This window comes from Chrysemys picta, chromosome 2 (genome assembly GCF_011386835.1).
Source record: "Chrysemys picta bellii isolate R12L10 chromosome 2, ASM1138683v2, whole genome shotgun sequence".
Taxonomy (NCBI): Eukaryota; Metazoa; Chordata; order Testudines; family Emydidae; genus Chrysemys; species Chrysemys picta.
In genome coordinates, this window is record NC_088792.1 from 184,445,865 (window position 1) to 184,464,459 (window position 18,595).

Consider the following 18,595-nt stretch of genomic DNA (forward strand, 5'->3'; position numbering starts at 1 on the left):
TCTGTTTGCTTCTGTCTGTGATGTCTCCATTAAGAGATTTCAGTGGAGCAGTCTTCTTGACTATTGCTTCCTTGATTCCATCATATATGCCTCTTAAATCTCCATTCTCAAAAGACATTTGTATTTTCTTGCACAGATCAAGCCACTATGATTGAGCACATTGCCTTCTTATTTGTTGCAGTGTGCTCTTGACCAATCTGAGGTTAGCACATATCTCAGAAGAGGGGTCCCTGTTGTGATGGTGGTGCATTTTGCTTCAATAACTGGAAGTATTTCTTTATAGTGTGCTGCAAACCAGTCTTTATCATCTGCAATGTTTTTACAAAAAGCCCAGGTTACAGCTATATGGATATTCATTCTGATATATTCCATGATGCATCAGTATTCATAGGAGATGCAATCAATTACATAGCTTCCCTGAGATTTGTAATGAGTTGGTACCACTTCTTTGGTCTTCTGAGTTTGTTTAAGTTAATGCATGGACAAGAACTTTCTTTAGTACACTGGGATTTCTGTACTTAAAGCCTTGTTTTGCAGCATTCAAGCATATGATCTGTCACAGTCTGCACTGTGAAAATGGCAAGCATGTGAACATCCTGTAGATTTTTCCTATGGGTGACAAATCCAGTTGGTGTCAATGTCCATTTGTGAGGTGTCTCCATGAGCCCTCCCAGCAATGACTGTCTTGGAAGTAGGCGGTGTTAATGCACAATCCTTGGTGGGTACAGATCTCTAGTGGTGTTTGCCCATTCCCACTCCCTGGTGGCCAATGCACAGCAACCTCATTTTATAATCTGAGCCAACTCTAGCATTGATATCTCCAAGTAGATAGTTGGTCATCGGATGGTATCTTCCTAATGATGCTGTTGAGTTACTAATAAAACAAGTTCTTCTCTTTAGGAACAGAAGAAAGGGTTGAGACATATATACTGATGATGTTCCAAAGCTGCTTGTGATAAATATTCTTAGTGATGTAAAATGTTCTGATGTTGGAATGGAATATTCATGCATACTAATGACTTTGTGTGTGCAAAATCCTCCCTGTATTTAGAAAAGAGTGTAATGCATCCTGTGTAGAGACCCTGTGTCAGCTTCTCTGGTTTCAGAGAGAATGACTATGTTGGTGTCAAGCTTCTCGAACTTTGTCAATGCTGGCAAGTTTCCTGGAGTCATTGGCATTCTCTAGATCTTTCGACATATCAGTACGTAGTGTCCTCCCATTCCAACAAGTAAGTTTGAAGAGGACAACCATCTTAACCAAATCTTCAGCACATATGCCTAGGCAGAAAAAAGGAGACAGATGCTTGCGTTAGGATTAAAGCCACTCTCTCTAAATACGGACTGGACCCAAAGGCTTAGGGACAAAGATGTTTGGAAGCTAGCACAGCTATAGGAGATGCTGGAGGGCACAGCTGAGTTTCAGTTCCAAATGCCTGTTATCTCCTCAGCGGATGTGATTCAGGGTTTTCTCCTCTATCCTTTTTTCAACCAAGAACTAGCTGCAAGGCAGCAGTACCAGTTTAAGTTACTTGTTTATGGATACCGGTTTTTTATACCTGTCAGTATCTGGCATGCCCCCTACCACTCACTGAGTTCAGTTGTTGACCACGCAACTCGCAGCAGGTTGTACTGAGTTACATGGTACGAGGAACATTATATGCCTGACCTGAGAAGACCCTGCATCCTGTTTTAGGCTACTGTAAATTTTTACTGTTAGTCTCCTATTTTCAGGCGTTTGTATAATGAAAACAATGGCTAACTCTGAACTATATTGGTGCTTGTGATGGAGAATATATCTGGTGAGCAGAAAATCTAATGTAAAAATGCATTATACTGTGACATTTTTGGGCTCCAGTGTCTCCAGGTAGGTTAAAAAAATGTGTGGGGAGAAAACTTTCCGTAGATATATTGAACTAATGCTAGACTACCTGTTGTTTCGCTTGCTTGCTACTTTATTAATATGAGGCTTTCCCTGATGCTCTGTATAGTCAAACTATTATAAATAAAAATGCTTGGGTTGGGATATTTCTGAATTTAGTAGTTTTGCATGGATACAATCTGGACTACTTTATACCAGTGTGATCTTTATTGACTCTTGTTTGCAGTATCATGTGTAACTTAGAATAATACTGTACTTCTGCAAATAAACCTATTTGGAAAGTGAGAGTCCCTGCATGGGAGGAAGTTGAGATTCTATAGGGATCAAGTTAATCTCCCTTACTAACTTTATTTCTACTAGCTGTTTGGGGTTTTTAGTACAGTGGGATGTTTCAAAGCTTGCGGGGTCTAATGGAAAACACTGAGTTTTTCACACATTGCCACAATAAATTAATTAACAGAAATATACCTTTCCTGTTGTAGCCAATTTTCCAGATTTTGGGCACCTGCATTTAAGGTGTGAGGGGATGCCTCTTATTAACAGTAAAATTTACATTTGCAACCATGCTCTTAGGTCATTATGCATTCCTTGTGCTCACAGTTGCCTTCGCAAGTACTTGTACTGGACTGTCTTGCTACAGTATAAGACCAGTCTCTCAGATATAATTTGTGAGTAATGATGCCACTTTAAAAAATAATGCATTTCATGGAGTCAGTGCTGCTTGAAAGCACAGATGACTTACTGGTTGAGGGATTTGGTGATACAACACATGGGTTACACAAATGGATATAGCACAAGGGGATGTAACATATGGGTACTTTACGGATGACTTAATAGAACAACATAGAGATTGTGACTTATCCAAGGACCAACAACATTTTATTGTTGTTTTGTCTTCTACCTTTTGTAGTTAGATATTATCTGCATGGCTAAAATTAGTCTTAATTACTGTTTCATGAGTTAAAGAAAGAGTTTAACACTTCCTTTATAGCATTCCTAAACTGTTGCTGATATATGGGGAGGAACAAGAGCGTCATTAGGTCCTACCGCCTGACCGTGCAAAACACTTATCACCCCGCATGACATTGGGGCACACACTCTCCTGCTTTTGATTTTTGTTAAATTTCTGTTCTTTGTGGAATCAATTTCATCCCACAAGATGGCACTTAGTGTAGAGTCAGGTGATATGGGATATGCCACTACATCTTAGTTAATACTTAATTCTACTGTTAGTCTTGTTAAATGGTTCAAAAGCACTTGTTTAGATAGCTGCCCATCATCAAAGATCCTGCTGCTTGTGTTCAACTGCACAGCTGGAAGAAAGGTTTCAAAGTAGCAGCCATGTTAGTCTGTATCCGCAAAAAGAACAGGAGTACTTGTGGCACCTTAGAGACTAACGAATTTATTTCAGCATAAGCTTTCGTAGGCTACAGCCCACTTCTTCAGATGCATCTTCCTTTCCAAATGCAAACAGATGGACATCATACCAAAAGGACAAAGGTAAAAAATCCATTACAATCTACATATCACACAGACTATGCTGAGAGATTGTGCCACACACTCTCAAAGAAACTGCGAAACCACCTGATCAACATCCTATACAGCAAACAGGGAAAGATCAAGACTGAACTCTCAAAACTGGATACTCTCATGAAAAACCAACCTTCCACACAAACTTCCTCATGGATAGACTTTACAAAAACTAGACAAGTTGCATCTGAAGAAGTGAGCTGTAGCCCACGAAAGCTTATGCTGAAATAAATTTGTTAGTCTCTAAGATGCCACAAGTACTCCTGTTGTTTTAGCTGGAAGAAAGTTGATCTCTTGGCTGAAACTTACTGTTCAGAATGAAAGTGCTTAATGTTGAATAGAAGAGAGTTGCCACTTCATTCTTGTAACAGATTGCTCTTTTAACAGATACCAAAATGAAGTTATTCTTGCCTGAGGTTTTCAATCCCTACAGTAACTGAGGTTGTGAAAAGCCAGGTGGCCGACACTCTCAGCCACTCAACCCAACCAAAAACAACTCTGAAAGACAACTGTAAACTAGAAGCATTTCCAAGCTAGCATAGTTTGACACTTTTTTCTTACGTCTACCCCAGGCTGGTGGTAGAGAGGTGATCTCCACATTTTGTCAGAACCACGGAAATTCTTCAGCGCGCACACACACACACACACACTCACTCTCTCTCTTTCTCTCTCTCTCTCTCTCTCTCTCCCCTTAGACTAGTAGAGTAGGGGAAATAAATGATTCTCCCTTTCATTCTCTTGACACTTAACACCAAACTGGCTTTTCTGGAGGCAGGATTCCTCTCTGTGGTGACAGGAGGCACTGTTTCTGGCAGAATGCAATTTCTCTGTCTTTCTTCATATTCCACTCTGTACCTCTTAACCTTAAATTGCAGTTTTGTTGTTTTCCTTTTTCGTATCTACCCCACATCAATTTCTTCTGTCTTTCACTATATTCTTTGATCTCACTGTTCTATATTCTCTCCTCCATCTAATATTTTAGTTCATTTTTTCTCTGTTTAATTGCTTTATAGCCCATAACTTCTGTCTTTCCCTCCATTCAACCCGCACAGTTTTGCTCCGATTCCCACCTCCCGCGCCCACATACAAACACTTTTCTTAAACCTGTGTGACAGCTTTGTGTTCTTCGACACTTTGCCTTTCTCCTTATCTGCCCCTTCCTTCAGCCTTTTCTTTGAGGAGATTTCTTCTTATGTCTTGAGCCTGCAGATTCTCTACATCCCCCAACTTCATTGCCTCTTTGTGCCTCTGGGCCAGCATTACCATTAGAGAAAAGGAAGCTCTGCACTTAGTAGGAGGGGATGGCAGTGGAAGGCAGTGTATACATATGCAAGAGTATGTGAGATTAGTGTGTAATGTTAGCTTTCTGAAGATGCAGAAAAAGACTCAAGCAGGTGGGTAAGAGACACTTGTGTGAAATATGGAAGACTTGGCAGCCCTGTTGGGGGTAAATAAAATCCTCTTTGTGGAAATGGTGATTATACTTTAAGAATAGGTGGTGGAAGTAGCTAGTAATAGAGCAAAATGAAAACAATATGAACTAGTATTTTCAAGATTTTGGGCTTCCTGCATCTTTGAAGATTTTTCAAAGCTAGTCATGTGTTTTTCAGCTGTTGCAGATAGTTGAACTTTGGTCTATTTTATAGGTAATATCCTGAAAATATTACTGTGCCCAACCAGAAGTACTCTTTGAGTGGCAAATTCTGGGTCATAGTTCTAACAAATAGCGTGTGGGGATTTAGGAAATGAACTAATGGTGGATTAGCTGTTCCATCTTCCAATGAGTTTTTATTTCCTGCAGATTCTCATTGGTTGCTAAAATTACTGACAGAATGAAGCTATTTTGGGGCTGTTTTTGAAACTCAATAGGTCTGTTAATATCTATTTTATCTGGTAGCACTGAAATTCACTCGCTGAATTTAGATGTACATGATCCTTCAGTCAAGTTCCTCCACACAAAATCATCCTAACATCTCAAACTGGCAAAAATAAGTCAGTACAGCTTGAACCCTTTGAATATAATTCCTGTGACTTGAAGGCATAGTCATTGTTTCTCAGCCGGTGAATCCCAACCCCCAGAAGGATCATGATATGCCATGAGGCTTTGAAAGGTTTGTTACAATCTAAAGGAAAGAAAATGTCACTCCCAGCAAGCTCAAGTACTGTCTGTCAATCTTTTGAAATGAACACTCACAAATAAATTATAGGGGCTTGCCATTTTTCTTGACACTTTTTTTTCTCTTTTATAATGTAATACAATATAATATAATGTGGAAATGTTAACCTTGAATAAGGTGTTACCAACCTGAAAAGGTTGAGAAACTGTGGTTTAGGTGAACTGAAAAGATATTTGAAGATATTTCCTGTTTTGTTTGTTCTAACATTGGGCTTTTTGTGACTGTTCCAAGTGGAATGAGTTGTGTTTGCTGATTTGTGTGTAAATGTGAGTTATTACTGAAACCTTCATCTCTGCACTTCAGTGAACCTTGATTGATTTTAAATTATTTCTAACATGATCCCATTAACACTTGGTATGAGTGTTCTGCCCTGCAGAACTCTTGACTGGATCTGGTTAGCATCATAATCTGCATTGATTATTCAGCAAAAAAAATGAGGAGTCCTTGTGGCACCTTAGAGACTAACAAATTTATTTGGGCATAAGCTTCTGGGGGCTAGTACCCACTTCATCAGATGTATGAAGTAAAAAATACAGGAGCACGTATAAATACATGATGGGGGTGCTTTACCAAGTGTTAGTTCAGTCTAACAAGAAAAATCAATTAATAGCAGGATACCAAGGGAGGAAAAATAACTTTTGAAGTGGTAAGAGAGTGGCCCATTACAGACAGTTTACAAGAAGGTGTGAGTAACAGTAGGGAGAAATTTAAGTATTGGGGAAATCAAGTTTAGGTTTTGTAATGACCCAACCACTCCAAGTCTTTATTCAGGCCTAAGCTGATGCTATCTAGTTTGGAAATTAATTCCAGTTCTGCAGCTTTACATTGGAGTCTGTTTTTTAAGTTTTTGTTGTTGAAGAATTGCCACTTTGAGGTCTGTTATTGAGTGACTAGAGAGATTGAAGTGTTCTCCTACTGGTTTTTGAATGTTATGATTCCTGATGTCAGATTTGTGTCCATTTATTGTTTTGATTATTCAGTAATTGTCTAGTTGCTCTGAAGCTTTAGCCAAATCTTTAGTTAAACGTCTTTCAAATGTTGCATAAAGTACAGGTTTTTTTGTCTGCTTATATGGTAATGCAAATAGAAATATATCTGTCTTGCCATCATTATTGTGCAAGAGATTACTACAGCTATAGATAGGTTCTGGACTCTCATGGATCACAGGACAAACCTATATCCAAATGTAAAAGGATAGTTTTAAAAACATGACCCTTGTGTGAATCTAGTCATCTGATTCAACACTGTAAGCTGTGAACAAACTTTCGGGGATTTTTTGTTTGATAGCCAACATGGAAGACCATTGCTTATTGTACTTTGGTTTATTAACTCAAATTTTATTCAAAATGTTTTGTGCAGAAGCATATGAAAATGCTTGTGTTTTGGTTTAGGAAAACGTTCACAAAATTACCCATGGCTTCCATGCTGTAGAGTCAGAAAGGTAGATAAACTTACTCAGAGGAAAGGCCTTGGAAGGGAACCTGATCACAGCTTTTTCTCTTTCATAATCTGATGCTGTGTAAGGTGTTCATAAATGTGATTTTGTGCTACTATTTTCTACATCATGCCCGACATTAGTTTGGAACTGATATCGGTCAGTTAATTTAGGGGAATGTTGCTTATCTTTCCCTTTTGGGAGATGAAATATTTATTTTTAAGGTTTATAATGAAAACAAACAAAAATACAGCGGGAGGAAAGATCTACATTATGTAAAGAGATGTAGGAATTCAGTTTTATAAAATCCTATTGGTTTCTTAATAGAAACAAAGTAGTCAACAAATTCTTAAGCTATTGTTTAAAACAAAACTGTCTTTGTTGTATTTATTGGGGGAGGGAGTTTGAAGGTCACAAATTTGTAGCTGAGGTTGAAAAACAAAAGTTTCAATGTGCCTGGAATTGAGAGTGTTGTAGTTCAAAATACAGGGAGTCCTCTGACTTACGACGCCCGACTTATGTCGGACGCCACTTACGACGCTTTTCAATTGACGGCCCGTTTCGCCCCTATGATGCTTGTTTCATCCTTCCGACGCTTGATTTGCATGAAGTTCACTTGAAATCACATCCTCGTTGCATTATAGTGGTATGGAGCTGGAAGGGATCAGTTCTGATTGCCTTCAAGGCAGCGTGGTAGCTTGTTGCTGGGTAGGGTTGCCACTTGTTTTTGATTGGCTCCTGGCCCTGGGCTCAGCCAGTCAGAAAGCTTGAACAGTGATTGGCCGAGGTTCAGCATTTGTGCCATTCTCCCTGGCTTTCTGAGCCTGTGTAGCCAGTATTTGGAGCAGCATATGTGAGTTTATATGTTTATTTGAATGGTGTTTACAAAATACAGTGTACATAAATACATTGATGTTGCAACATTGGTCATCTATAATTCATTTAGTACAAAAATATGGGTCATTGTGATGAAAATAGTGTATCATGCCTTGGTTCAGGAACTAATCCCCTCTTCATACCATTTATTCCTATGGGAAAAGCGGTTTCGGCTTACAACGTTTTGATTTACATTGCAATTCTGAGGAATGAATTGTGTCGTAAGTCCGAGGACTCCCTCTACAAAAGTACAGGCATTCTGTAAATACTAAATTATGGTATCAGTCGAAACATTGCTCCCCTTACCTTTGCTTATCCTCTTCTTATTGATGGGGGACTTCTGAAAGTTGTCACATGAACAACTTGCATATATGAAGCATCAAAGTGCTGTTTCTTTGAGAGTGCCTGGACAAACCTTTCCTGTTCATATTAGGTATAAAAAGATCTTGGGTCCATCTTACAAATGGGTGTAGGATGTTTGGAATCAATAGCACATGTGTCAGACGGGATGTGGATAAATTGCTTTCTCTATCTGTACTAGTGGAATCTCTGACAATATTAGGAGAGTGAGGGAGGATGGAGCAGTGTGTCCAGCACATAATAGAGTGGTTGGGTGGGAGCAAGGTCTAATGTGGACCACATGCAGAGGGTAAAATATGTCATGAAGGCAAAGGAGAGTCAGGTCTTCTATCCCAGTGGTTCTCAACCAGAGGTACACGTACCCCTAGGGGTACGCAGAGGTCTTCCAGGGAGTACATCAACTCATTTAGATATTTGCCTATTTTTACAACAGTTTTACATGTGCTGGCCGCCCTTCCCACAGCCCCCATTGACCTGGAGTGGCGAAGTGCGGCCAGTGGGAGCCGCGATCATCCGAACCTCCAGACGTGGCCGGTAAACAAACCGGCCCCGCCCGCCAGGGGCTTTCCCTGAACAAGCGGAGGACCGGCTTTGAGAACCACTGATCTACACTATTTATTGCCTTTACTCTTAATTCGTATTTATGATTTGGGAAGACCATTTATTGTTGATTTCTGCTTGGAAAAAATAACCCATTCCAAATAAGCCACTGTAGCAGTAAACTCTCTATCCGTTGTTCACACTAACTTACTTTTTCCTTCAGTTCAGATTTTTGCAGAGATACAGTATTTATAAGAAATAGAGAAAGGGGGTACGCTGCTCCCAGTTTAATTTCTATTCAAGTCATACTGCTATACTTCCATTATTATTAAAAATATATAAAATGCATTTTGTTAGGTTGGTGACTCCTTAATGAACCATTGGATTGGAAAATAACTAGTTGTATCATTAGACAGAGATATTGCTATTTGTATGGGATAGTGGAGATGAATAATTTAGCAAATGTTATTAGCAAAGGCAGCATATTACTGAATTCACAGCAGGATGTAATGAAATTTCTGTCATGTGCTAGTACAAAAATAGTATTCCTTTCCCAGGCATCATTGAACTTTTGATATCTGTTCTAGTATTAATTATTACATTATCATGCTAATCTTGCTCACTTCTTCATTAAATAGTTTTTGATTGAAAAATTTTACTTATATTAAGAATCAGAAAGGAATGGTATGCCAAATGCAGCTGCTTGACTGTGGGTTACTGTAGCCATATTATAGGAAGAGATCACAGTATGAATGCCACATTATTCTTAAATTACATAATGTCTGAGGAAAGCCCTTAGAGGAGAGACACCATGATTGATGGATGAATTATTTAATTTTCTAAGCGGAGCTATTGGTATAGTAGGAATGAGCAAACTTGCTTGGCCCTTGTTTTTTATTTGAGTTGAACTTGAAATCCATTTCACTGAAGCAATTTGGACTTAGTTCAGTTGCTACTTCATTGTTTATTTAATGCTTTTTTTTTCTCCTGAGGGTAGTTTTATATTTTAATGGTATATTTAAAAACAAAATATTCATGGCAAGTATCATACATTATCAAAGAAGAGCTTCCCACTTTTCCCCGTCGTCTACTGAAGAAGATTATTCTAATAGCCTTGAAGAATATTTGATTTTTTTTTTTTTTTTACTAGTAACCTTTTCCCACCTCTATCAGATGTCCAGCCAGGCCTCTTTCCATCTCCATCAGATATTCAGCCATGAGTTTTACTTGCTTTACCCTCCTATCTCAATCTAGGCTTGTGGAGATATGGCCCTTAAGTGTTCTCCTGTTTGTCACTCTGGGGCATTACACCCAACCTCTGGCTATTATAAAGACATTGTTTGTGCTCTTCATTGCAATATTTTGCTTTTGAAGGTGAGTGAACCGCTGGCATGTGTGCTTTGTAAGTCCGTAGACAGGGGACATGGAGACAATGGTGTAGCTGATACACAGCTGCACACAGCATGAAAATACCACTTGTAGATAGTGCTCCTTGTGCACCACTGGCCTTAGGAAGTAAGTTATGATGAAGTTCATTCTCTGATCTGGGGTGTCTCTTCTGAATCTGTACAATATACTATCACCCAGCCAGTAGAGACTTAGTAAGCATTTTTGCTCAAATTGACACAATGAGAATAAATTAGATCCAAAATTTAGGCTCTGTTATGTAATAAGCCAGTGGTTTTCAACCTGTGATCTGACTGTCTAAGATTCCCAAAGGGGTTCACACCTCCATTCGAAATTTTTTAGGGGTCTGCAAAAGAAAAAAAGGTTGAAAACCACAGTAATAAGCTTTAAGACCAATTAATTAAAATTTAGTTAATTATTTTAAAAATTTCTATTCATATTTTTAAAAATGTAGAAATAGTTTTAAACCCTGTTATGCTTACAACTGAAGCATTGCAGTGTTTTGCTAGTGCTTGAGAACATGAAAGTGAAGCTGTTTAGTCCATTTTCATTGAATAGGCTGAGAAAAGTAAATTAGATTTTTAATGTGATTTATTTTAACTGTTAGTGTTAGTCCCTTTATACATTACTCCGTTGGTGGGCAAATGATTACTTTTTCTTTTCATTTTTCAGGGGTTTTTTTGTTTTAAATGCAGACACTTGATATGTGTAGAACAATAAATTAAAGTAAAGTGATGGGATTCATGTTTAATATGTACTGTATTTTTGTGCTTCATTTGAAGGTCACTCTGTGAGACTGCTGGGTCAGAAAAAAGATAATGGAAAACGGCTGGGGGGAGCTCGATTGGATTTGCCAAAGATTAGGAAGAACCCACTGATAGAAATCATTTCCATCAATACAGGGTAAGCATCTTCCAAACTTACTTATAAAATATTCAGCATTGCCTAGGGAATTCAATTTCATTTTTCTCTAGGCCTGGTGTGCACTCCTTTGAGTCATGTAGCGAGGAGGAGGCAAAAAACATTGTAAACCATAAAGGATTTTAAATGGTGTTCTTTCTAAAAAAAGAAATCTTCCATTTGCTTGTGTACATTCCAATAACTTTTCTATCAGGAAGACTAGTGTGTTTTTATTAAAATTATTTTCTATAACTTCCTTTTATTATACTACTTAGAGGTTTCTTATACCACTCTGTCCTGAGGTAAGTATATTTAAGAAGATTGTGGTTTATTTTATGGAAATGAAACCCTCTCTTCTTGTTTTAAAGTGAAGTGGGCTTTTAGTACTGTATCCTTTTACTGTGTATCCCTCATGTTTTATATAATTAACTAAAAGTGTATTCTAAAAGCTACAGTGGAGGTGTGATTTTAAACTGACAAAAGTAACTTATTACAGTTAAAAAGGGATCTGATATAAGGAAAAGATTGTTAGGAACAAAATCTGTCTTCAAGTATACACTCTGCTCATCACTCCCATTGAAGTCTGCAGTTCTTGTATGCATGTATATGAGTGTATACCAGAGAGATAGGTGGAAGATGCTGTGTTGCACCGTCATAACTCTGTCTTTCGAGATTTAGGTTACTGCTTTTCTTGTTTGTTTTTTTTTTTTTTTTTTACTTGTCTTACCACTGGTGTACTGTTGATGACTCTTGATATTTGCCATAATTTTCAAGGGTGAAAAGTAGTTCCACAATGGCTACATACAGCAGGTTTCTCAGAATGTAAACATCATATAATCAATGAAGTATAGGACACAGTTTATCACTCTTATATTTTACCTGTGTCCATTTTAGCTGTTTTGCTTTAGAATGCTGTTTGAGAGGTTTTTTTACATCAGTACCTTATTTGATCTGACTTCCTTGTTCAAAAGTGGATTGGAAAAAGTGCTGAAATTTAGTTTTTGGTATAGTACACTTCACTGAAAATTTAATTTGTGTCAGCTACATAGTAAAAGGAAGAAGTGTTACAGTTGTTACAACTTGTACTGAACATTTGTGATCCTATATATTGGAAGGAGCTTTGAGAAGGCTACAATTTCTAATGATCAATTAAATTGATCCTATTTTTATGTTTCCTCTTTCTTTTCTCGCTCCTACCCTCCCCCCTTCCTTCAGGGCCCTACCTGGCTCCAAACTCCTGTCTGTAGCATTGGTGCATTCAATCCAGTCTAGTCTGCCTCTACTCCTTTGGCTGCTCTACCAGATTAGCCCAGCCACAAATTTCCCCATGTCTCCTTTTCAGATCTGTACGTATAACAGAGAATTGATTATTTAGGGAATTCATTGGGTGTAGAGAATCTGTGATGGCAGCTTCTGCTTCCACCCATTGAGAGTCAGTCCATAACACTATCATAGTAGCATATCTCCTGAGCCCCCACTCCTCCTGGCATGCTCGGCCCATGTCATCGGCAGCAGAGCCCAGGCAGGGAGCGGGCCACCGCCACCTCCCCAGTCGGGCTCCCTCAGGCACCTGCTACGCTGCACAGAACAGTGACCCAGAGCAGCCAGCTTCAGCCATGAGAAGTGGCTCTGTTCTGCTCCCTGTCCAGCCTAGCTGCCAGGATGAGCGGCTGAATGTGCGGGGAGGACAAACGCAGTGGAAGGAGGACAGAGGCCACCCCCTTGCCCCTCCCACAGATAACGTGGGGTGGGGACAGTGCGGCAGCCCTGGGCTGGGCTCAGAGCAGAGGTGGGGTCAGAGCAGAGGAGACGTGGGGTGTTCATGTGTCCTCCCCTTTAGATTGTGCCCCCCAAGTATGGGGAGGCATGAGTCGTTGGGATACACAATGCAGTCCTCCTTTCTGTACTACTTATCAGAAATTGTCACTCAGGGTTAGCTTTTCAGACTCTTACATACAACAGGACAGCTATGAAGACCCTATGACTTCAGCAGGACTTGGGAACCCAAGACTAAAAGCCCCAGGGTATGTCTACACTGGAGTAGAACACCTGTGTCTGGTCTGTGTCAGCTGGCACAGGCTTATGGGACTGCAGGGCTATAAAATTGCAGTATAGATGTCCAAACTTGGGATGGGGGTGGGATTTCTTGTGTTGAATCAGATTGATTTCCATGTTCTTATCCACATATCTCATTTGGTCCTCTATTTTTATTTAGGCCTCAGACATGTGTAGTATGTGATTACCATATTTCAGCCCCTCATTTTTCATTTTATATGCTTATTGGGAAAAGGGTCACTGAGCTGTTTCATTATCTGCATGATCTCCTGATCTGATTTCTCTGCCTATCAATTTGAAGTAAGTTCAGAATGCCATTCTGTAGCACAGTTTCATTTCCATCTAGGGAAAGATCTTATTTACCCTTTCCATGGTTTAATCCATATTGGTGCCCGTTTTCTGACCTACTTGGTCAGTCAGACTTTCCACTGGATCAAAGATAGTCTGGTCCTCTCCCTTCTGATGCAATGTTCCTGCTTCCTGAGTCTTCTGCTTCCTAGATTCACCTGGTCGTTTGTCAGGCTTTCCATCCATTCAACATTTCCTTTCCAGATGCCAGTTGCACTTTTCACCCCAACCTGAGAATTCTGTCCCTCAAAGGTTGGCTCCTCGAGGTTCACAGGAAGAGAGACTTTCTATTGAACAGTAGGAAAGAATCTATGTCAAATAAATTCAAAAGTGGAAGAGATTCAACCATTGGTGTGACCAGTAGAGTCTTTCCTTTGCTAATTCTTCCTCTTGTTTTTTCTGGATTATCTTCTGGAATTGAAAAAGACAGGATAATCTATTATCTCTATCAGAGTCCTCTTGGCAGCTATAATGGCCTTCCATCCTCCGGGTGAGGGCCTCCTTCATCCCAAAAAATTGAGGTTTATCAGAGGTTTAGGAACCTTTTCCTTCAGATTAAAGAATCCATTCCTGCTTGGCATCTGAACTTAATACTTAAATGTTTTATGAGAGCTCCCTTTGAGCTGATGGCTACCTTAACCTATCCATGAAGATGGTCTTTTTGGTGGCTATCACTTCTGCCCAAAGGATGAGTGAAATAAGGACTTTACTGCTGGGGCCTCCCCCGCACCTCCAGGAACAAGATTTCATTACATCCATATCCTAAATTCTTACCTAAGGTGTCATCTGAGTTTTACATCAGCCAAATCATCCATCTCCCAGTCTTCCAGAAACCACATTAGTCTAGGCAGGATGCTGCTTTACACAATTTGGACGTTAGTTGTGTGTTAGCCTTTTATCTTAACACAACCAGGCCATTCAGGAGGTCGTTCAAGCTGTTTGTATCAGTTGCGGATAGGTCCAAAAGGTCTGCAGTCTCCACCCAGGAGGATTTCTGGTTAGATTCAATCTTGTTATGAATCTGCTAATATACAGCCTCTCCTTATAGTGCTAAAGTCAAAGAGCTCCATCTATTTAGCTTAACTACAGTCTATAAATACCTTCTTGGGGAACAAGTATTTAATAATGGTCTCTTCAGTCTAGCAGAGAAAAGTTTAACATGATCCAATGGCTGGAAGTTGAAGCTAAACAAATTCAGGTTGGAAATAAGCGGTAAGCTTTTAACAGTGTCAGTAATTAACCATTGGAACCATTTCCTTGCAGAATTCTTTTTGCCTGTTGTTGCCAATTACTCTCTGATAAAAGAATGAAGCCATCTTGAATTGGCATAAAGCCTGGCCTAGGTTACTGCATATTTCTCTCTCTCTCTCTCTAATTTACTGTTGGTATTTTTCAAACAAATTATATTACAATGAGAATAAAATGACACAGGCCCAAATTTTCCAAATCAAGCATAATTAATTTGTCTACAAAAATGAATGCACACTTTTGGTTCTTGTACATAAACACAAGAATGGCCATACTGCATCAGACCAGTAGTCCTTCTAGCCCAGTGTCCTGTCTTCCGACAGTAGCCAATGCCAGGTACTTCAGAGGGAATGAATAGAACAGGTAATCATCAAGTAATCCGTCCCCTCACCCATTCTCAGCTTCTGGCAAACAGAGACTAGGGACACTTCAGAGCATGGTTTTGCATCCCTGCCCATCCTGGCTAATAGCCATTGATGGATCTATCCTCCATGAACTTACCTAGCTCTTTTTTGGAACCCTGTTATGGTCTTGGCCTTCACAACATCCTTTGGCAAAGAGTTCCACAGGTTGACTGTGCGTTGTGTGAAGAAATACTTTCCTTTTGTTTGTTTTAGACCTGCTGCCTATTAATTTCATTTGGTGACCCCTAGTTCTTGTGTTATGTGAAGGAGTAAATGACACTTCCATATATACTTTTTCCACACTAGTCATGATTTTATAGATCTCTATCATATCTCCTCTTTATCATCTCTTTTCCAAGCTGAAAAATGCCAGTCTTATTAATCTCTCCTAATGGAAGCTGTGCCAAAAGGGCAAAAAAAATGATAATAGAACAGCTATACCCCTAATCATTTTTTTTGCCCTTTTCTGTACCTTTTCCAATTTCTATATAGCTATTTTGAGATGGGGCGACCAGATCTGCACACAGTATTCAAGATGTGGGCGTACAATGGATTTATATAGAGGCATTATATGTTATGCTCTGTCTTATTATCTGTTCCTTTCCTAATGATTCCCAACATTCTGACTGCTGCTGCACATTGAGTGAATGTTTTCAGAGAAGAATCCACAATGATTCCAAAATCTTTCTTGAGTGGTAACAGCTAATTTAGACCCCATCATTTTATTTATTTATATACAATATATATAATATAAACTATATATATAAACTTTTACTGCACCGGCGAAAGAGACAAGCTTTTGAGCTACTTAGAATTCTTCTTCGGATCTGGCAATGATTAAAGGGACTGAAATAAGTCTACTTTGATAATGAAAGGACATTATCAAAGAATTAAAAAGTTTTTGATTTATGAATAAAATCATATAGTAGGATGATCTTTTTATATGCACACATCCCCTAAGAGCTTCCAGATAGTTAAGTCCAAAGCAGTCTGGGAAGAATTACAAAGGGATCTCACAAAACTGGGTGACTTGGTTGATAAATGCAAAGTAATGCACATTGGAAAACATAATTTTCATATATATATGAAACATAAAACATATATATATATATAGTTAGAATTATGTTTTCCAATGTGCATTACTTTGCATTTATCAACCAAGTCACCCAGTTTTGTGAGATCCCTTTGTAATTCTTCCCAGACTGCTTTGGACTTAACTATCTGGAAGCTCTTAGGGGATGTGTGCATATAAAAAGATCATCCTACTATATGATTTTATTCATAAATCAAAAACTTTTTAATTCTTTGATAATGTCCTTTCATTATCAAAGTAGACTTATTTCAGTCCCTTTAATCATTGCCAGATCCGAAGAAGAATTCTAAGTAGCTCAAAAGCTTGTCTCTTTCGCCGGTGCAGTAAAAGATATCACCTCACCCACCTTGTCTCTCTAATATCCTGGGGCCAACACGGCTACAACTACACTGCAAACAGCTGATGTTGATGTCAGATGAACAGGAGGTTTTCTATAGCAGACAGCACACAAGGAGAGGTGGGGGCAGAGTGCCAGAAATCAGGAGGTTTACAAACAAATTGATGTCATGTAGGGGAAGCATGTAAGCCGTTCACACCTTCTCAGAATTGCTGTGTGTGGATTTTATAGAGCAATAATTATTGCTTTGGAATTATTTGATGCAATTAAACGGCATTAGTCTTGCATGATAACTATTGTGATTTTGGCAATGATTTAGGTTCCTATTAGGGCAATCTTAATTCCTTTGCCAGCATATGATACTTCACAGAGGGATAGCAAGGTTCCAAAGTCCACTTTAAGACATTCCAGGTTTTTGTCAAATTAAGTATGCTGTTGGTTAGGAATCAGATGTTATTACAATGGGGTCAAATTGTTGGCCTAATGTTCATCAGTGCTTAAGGAAAAGTGAAATTATTTCAGAACTAATAGATGTCACAGAAATGACATATCAGCTCAAAAGAATGAGCACAGTTATACTGTTTGACTTTCCTGTCTTTTGCTATGGGTTCAAGTCTCCCCATTGTGCTTTACTTTCCTTAAGTAAAGGTATTTACCAGTTATGTATATATACATAAATACAAGGGGAAATAGATGGAAAATAAATCCATGTAGCCACATGAAAATAAAAAACCCATAAAATCTAACTTCAAGAAAGTTTTATAACAACTCATAATCAATTAAACTTGCCTTACTTTGAATATTTCTCCCTCTGAGGTTTGTGCCACTGACTCTCTGTGGCCTGGTGTCACTTTTGGCTTCCTTTGTCCCCTACAGCTGGGGAAACATGTCTCCTGCAGGCTGCTGTTAGACTGTGCTTATCTTATTTGAAGGTTTTGTGTCAAGAGGAGCTGCTGCTGCCTCTTTAATATGGCTAATGAGCAGCCCAGATTGGTTTCTAGTGCTATGGTGTGACTGCCTGGAAGTTTAGCCACTTGTCTTTTTAGAGTATGAGCAGGACTGAGAATTATCTGGATTCTTTCTTACTGTGGCATGGCTTCCTCTGGAGAAGAATCCAGTGAATGCCCTCTTTTTTTTTCCATACAGATTAAGCTATGGCTTTTGTAGAGAATTGGAAGGCTGCCTTCTCTGCTATTCACTTAGGATCATCAAGAGATGAGGAATCATGGGGAGGCTAATTCTATTGACTGTTTGGAATATATGCTATTATTAATGAGAGCAAAATCTTTGAGTCTTTTAAACATCACTGATTCCTAGGGTGGCACAGTAAAAGCTTTGTTATCCGGCATGTTGGGAGAATGGGGGGGTGACGGTTAGTCAAAAATTCTTGTTAAGTAAGAGTTACCAATGGAGGGAGGGAGTTTGGGTGCAGTTGGGGGCACAGGCTCTGGGAGGGAGTTTGGGTGTGGGAGGGAGCTCAGGGAAGGAGGTTGGAGTGTGCGAGGTGTTTCAAGGTGCCGGATCCAGGCGGCGCTTACCTTGGGAGGCTCCCCGCAAGCAGTGACATGTCCCTCTTGCTCCTAGGTGGAGGCACAGACAGGCGGCTCTGCATGCTGCCTCCACACGCAGGCGCCGCCCCCAGAACTCCCATTGGCCGCGGTTCCTGGCGAATGGGAGCTGCGGAGCCAGCACTCGGGGTGGGGGCAGCGCATGGAGCCCCCGTGGTTGTTCCTCTGCCTAGGAGCAGTAGTGACATGTCACTGTTTCCTGGGAGCCACATGGAGCCAGGTAGAGAGCCTGCCAGCCCTGTGCCAACTGGAGACTTTAAGAGTATATTTTAAGAAATATACTTAAAATATACTTAAAACGGACGCAGCAGGTAAACAAACCAGTCCAGCCCGCCAGGGGCTTACTCTGGTGAGCCGTGTGCTGAAGGTTGCCAATCCCTTTTCTAGCATGTATGACAGGCCGATAGCTAAAAATCTTTTTGGCTTATTCTTTCCTCT

At 39.6% G+C, this 18,595-nt stretch overlaps 1 protein-coding gene across 13 annotated transcripts in view; it reads left to right on the plus strand.

Annotated features, from left to right (window-relative positions):
• The window catches only part of CDKAL1 (CDK5 regulatory subunit associated protein 1 like 1), a 790,609-nt gene that overhangs the window by 237,741 nt on the left and 534,273 nt on the right, over nt 1-18,595 (plus strand). For all 13 annotated transcript variants that reach the window (XR_010597970.1, XR_010597971.1, XR_010597972.1 and 10 more), the window contains one exon: nt 10,987-11,107. Coding sequence is in view for 10 of the 13 variants with exons in the window: in XM_005281387.4 (XP_005281444.1) it covers nt 10,987-11,107 (121 nt within the window). In the remaining 3 variants the exon portion in view is untranslated. The remainder of the gene's footprint in view (nt 1-10,986; nt 11,108-18,595) is intronic.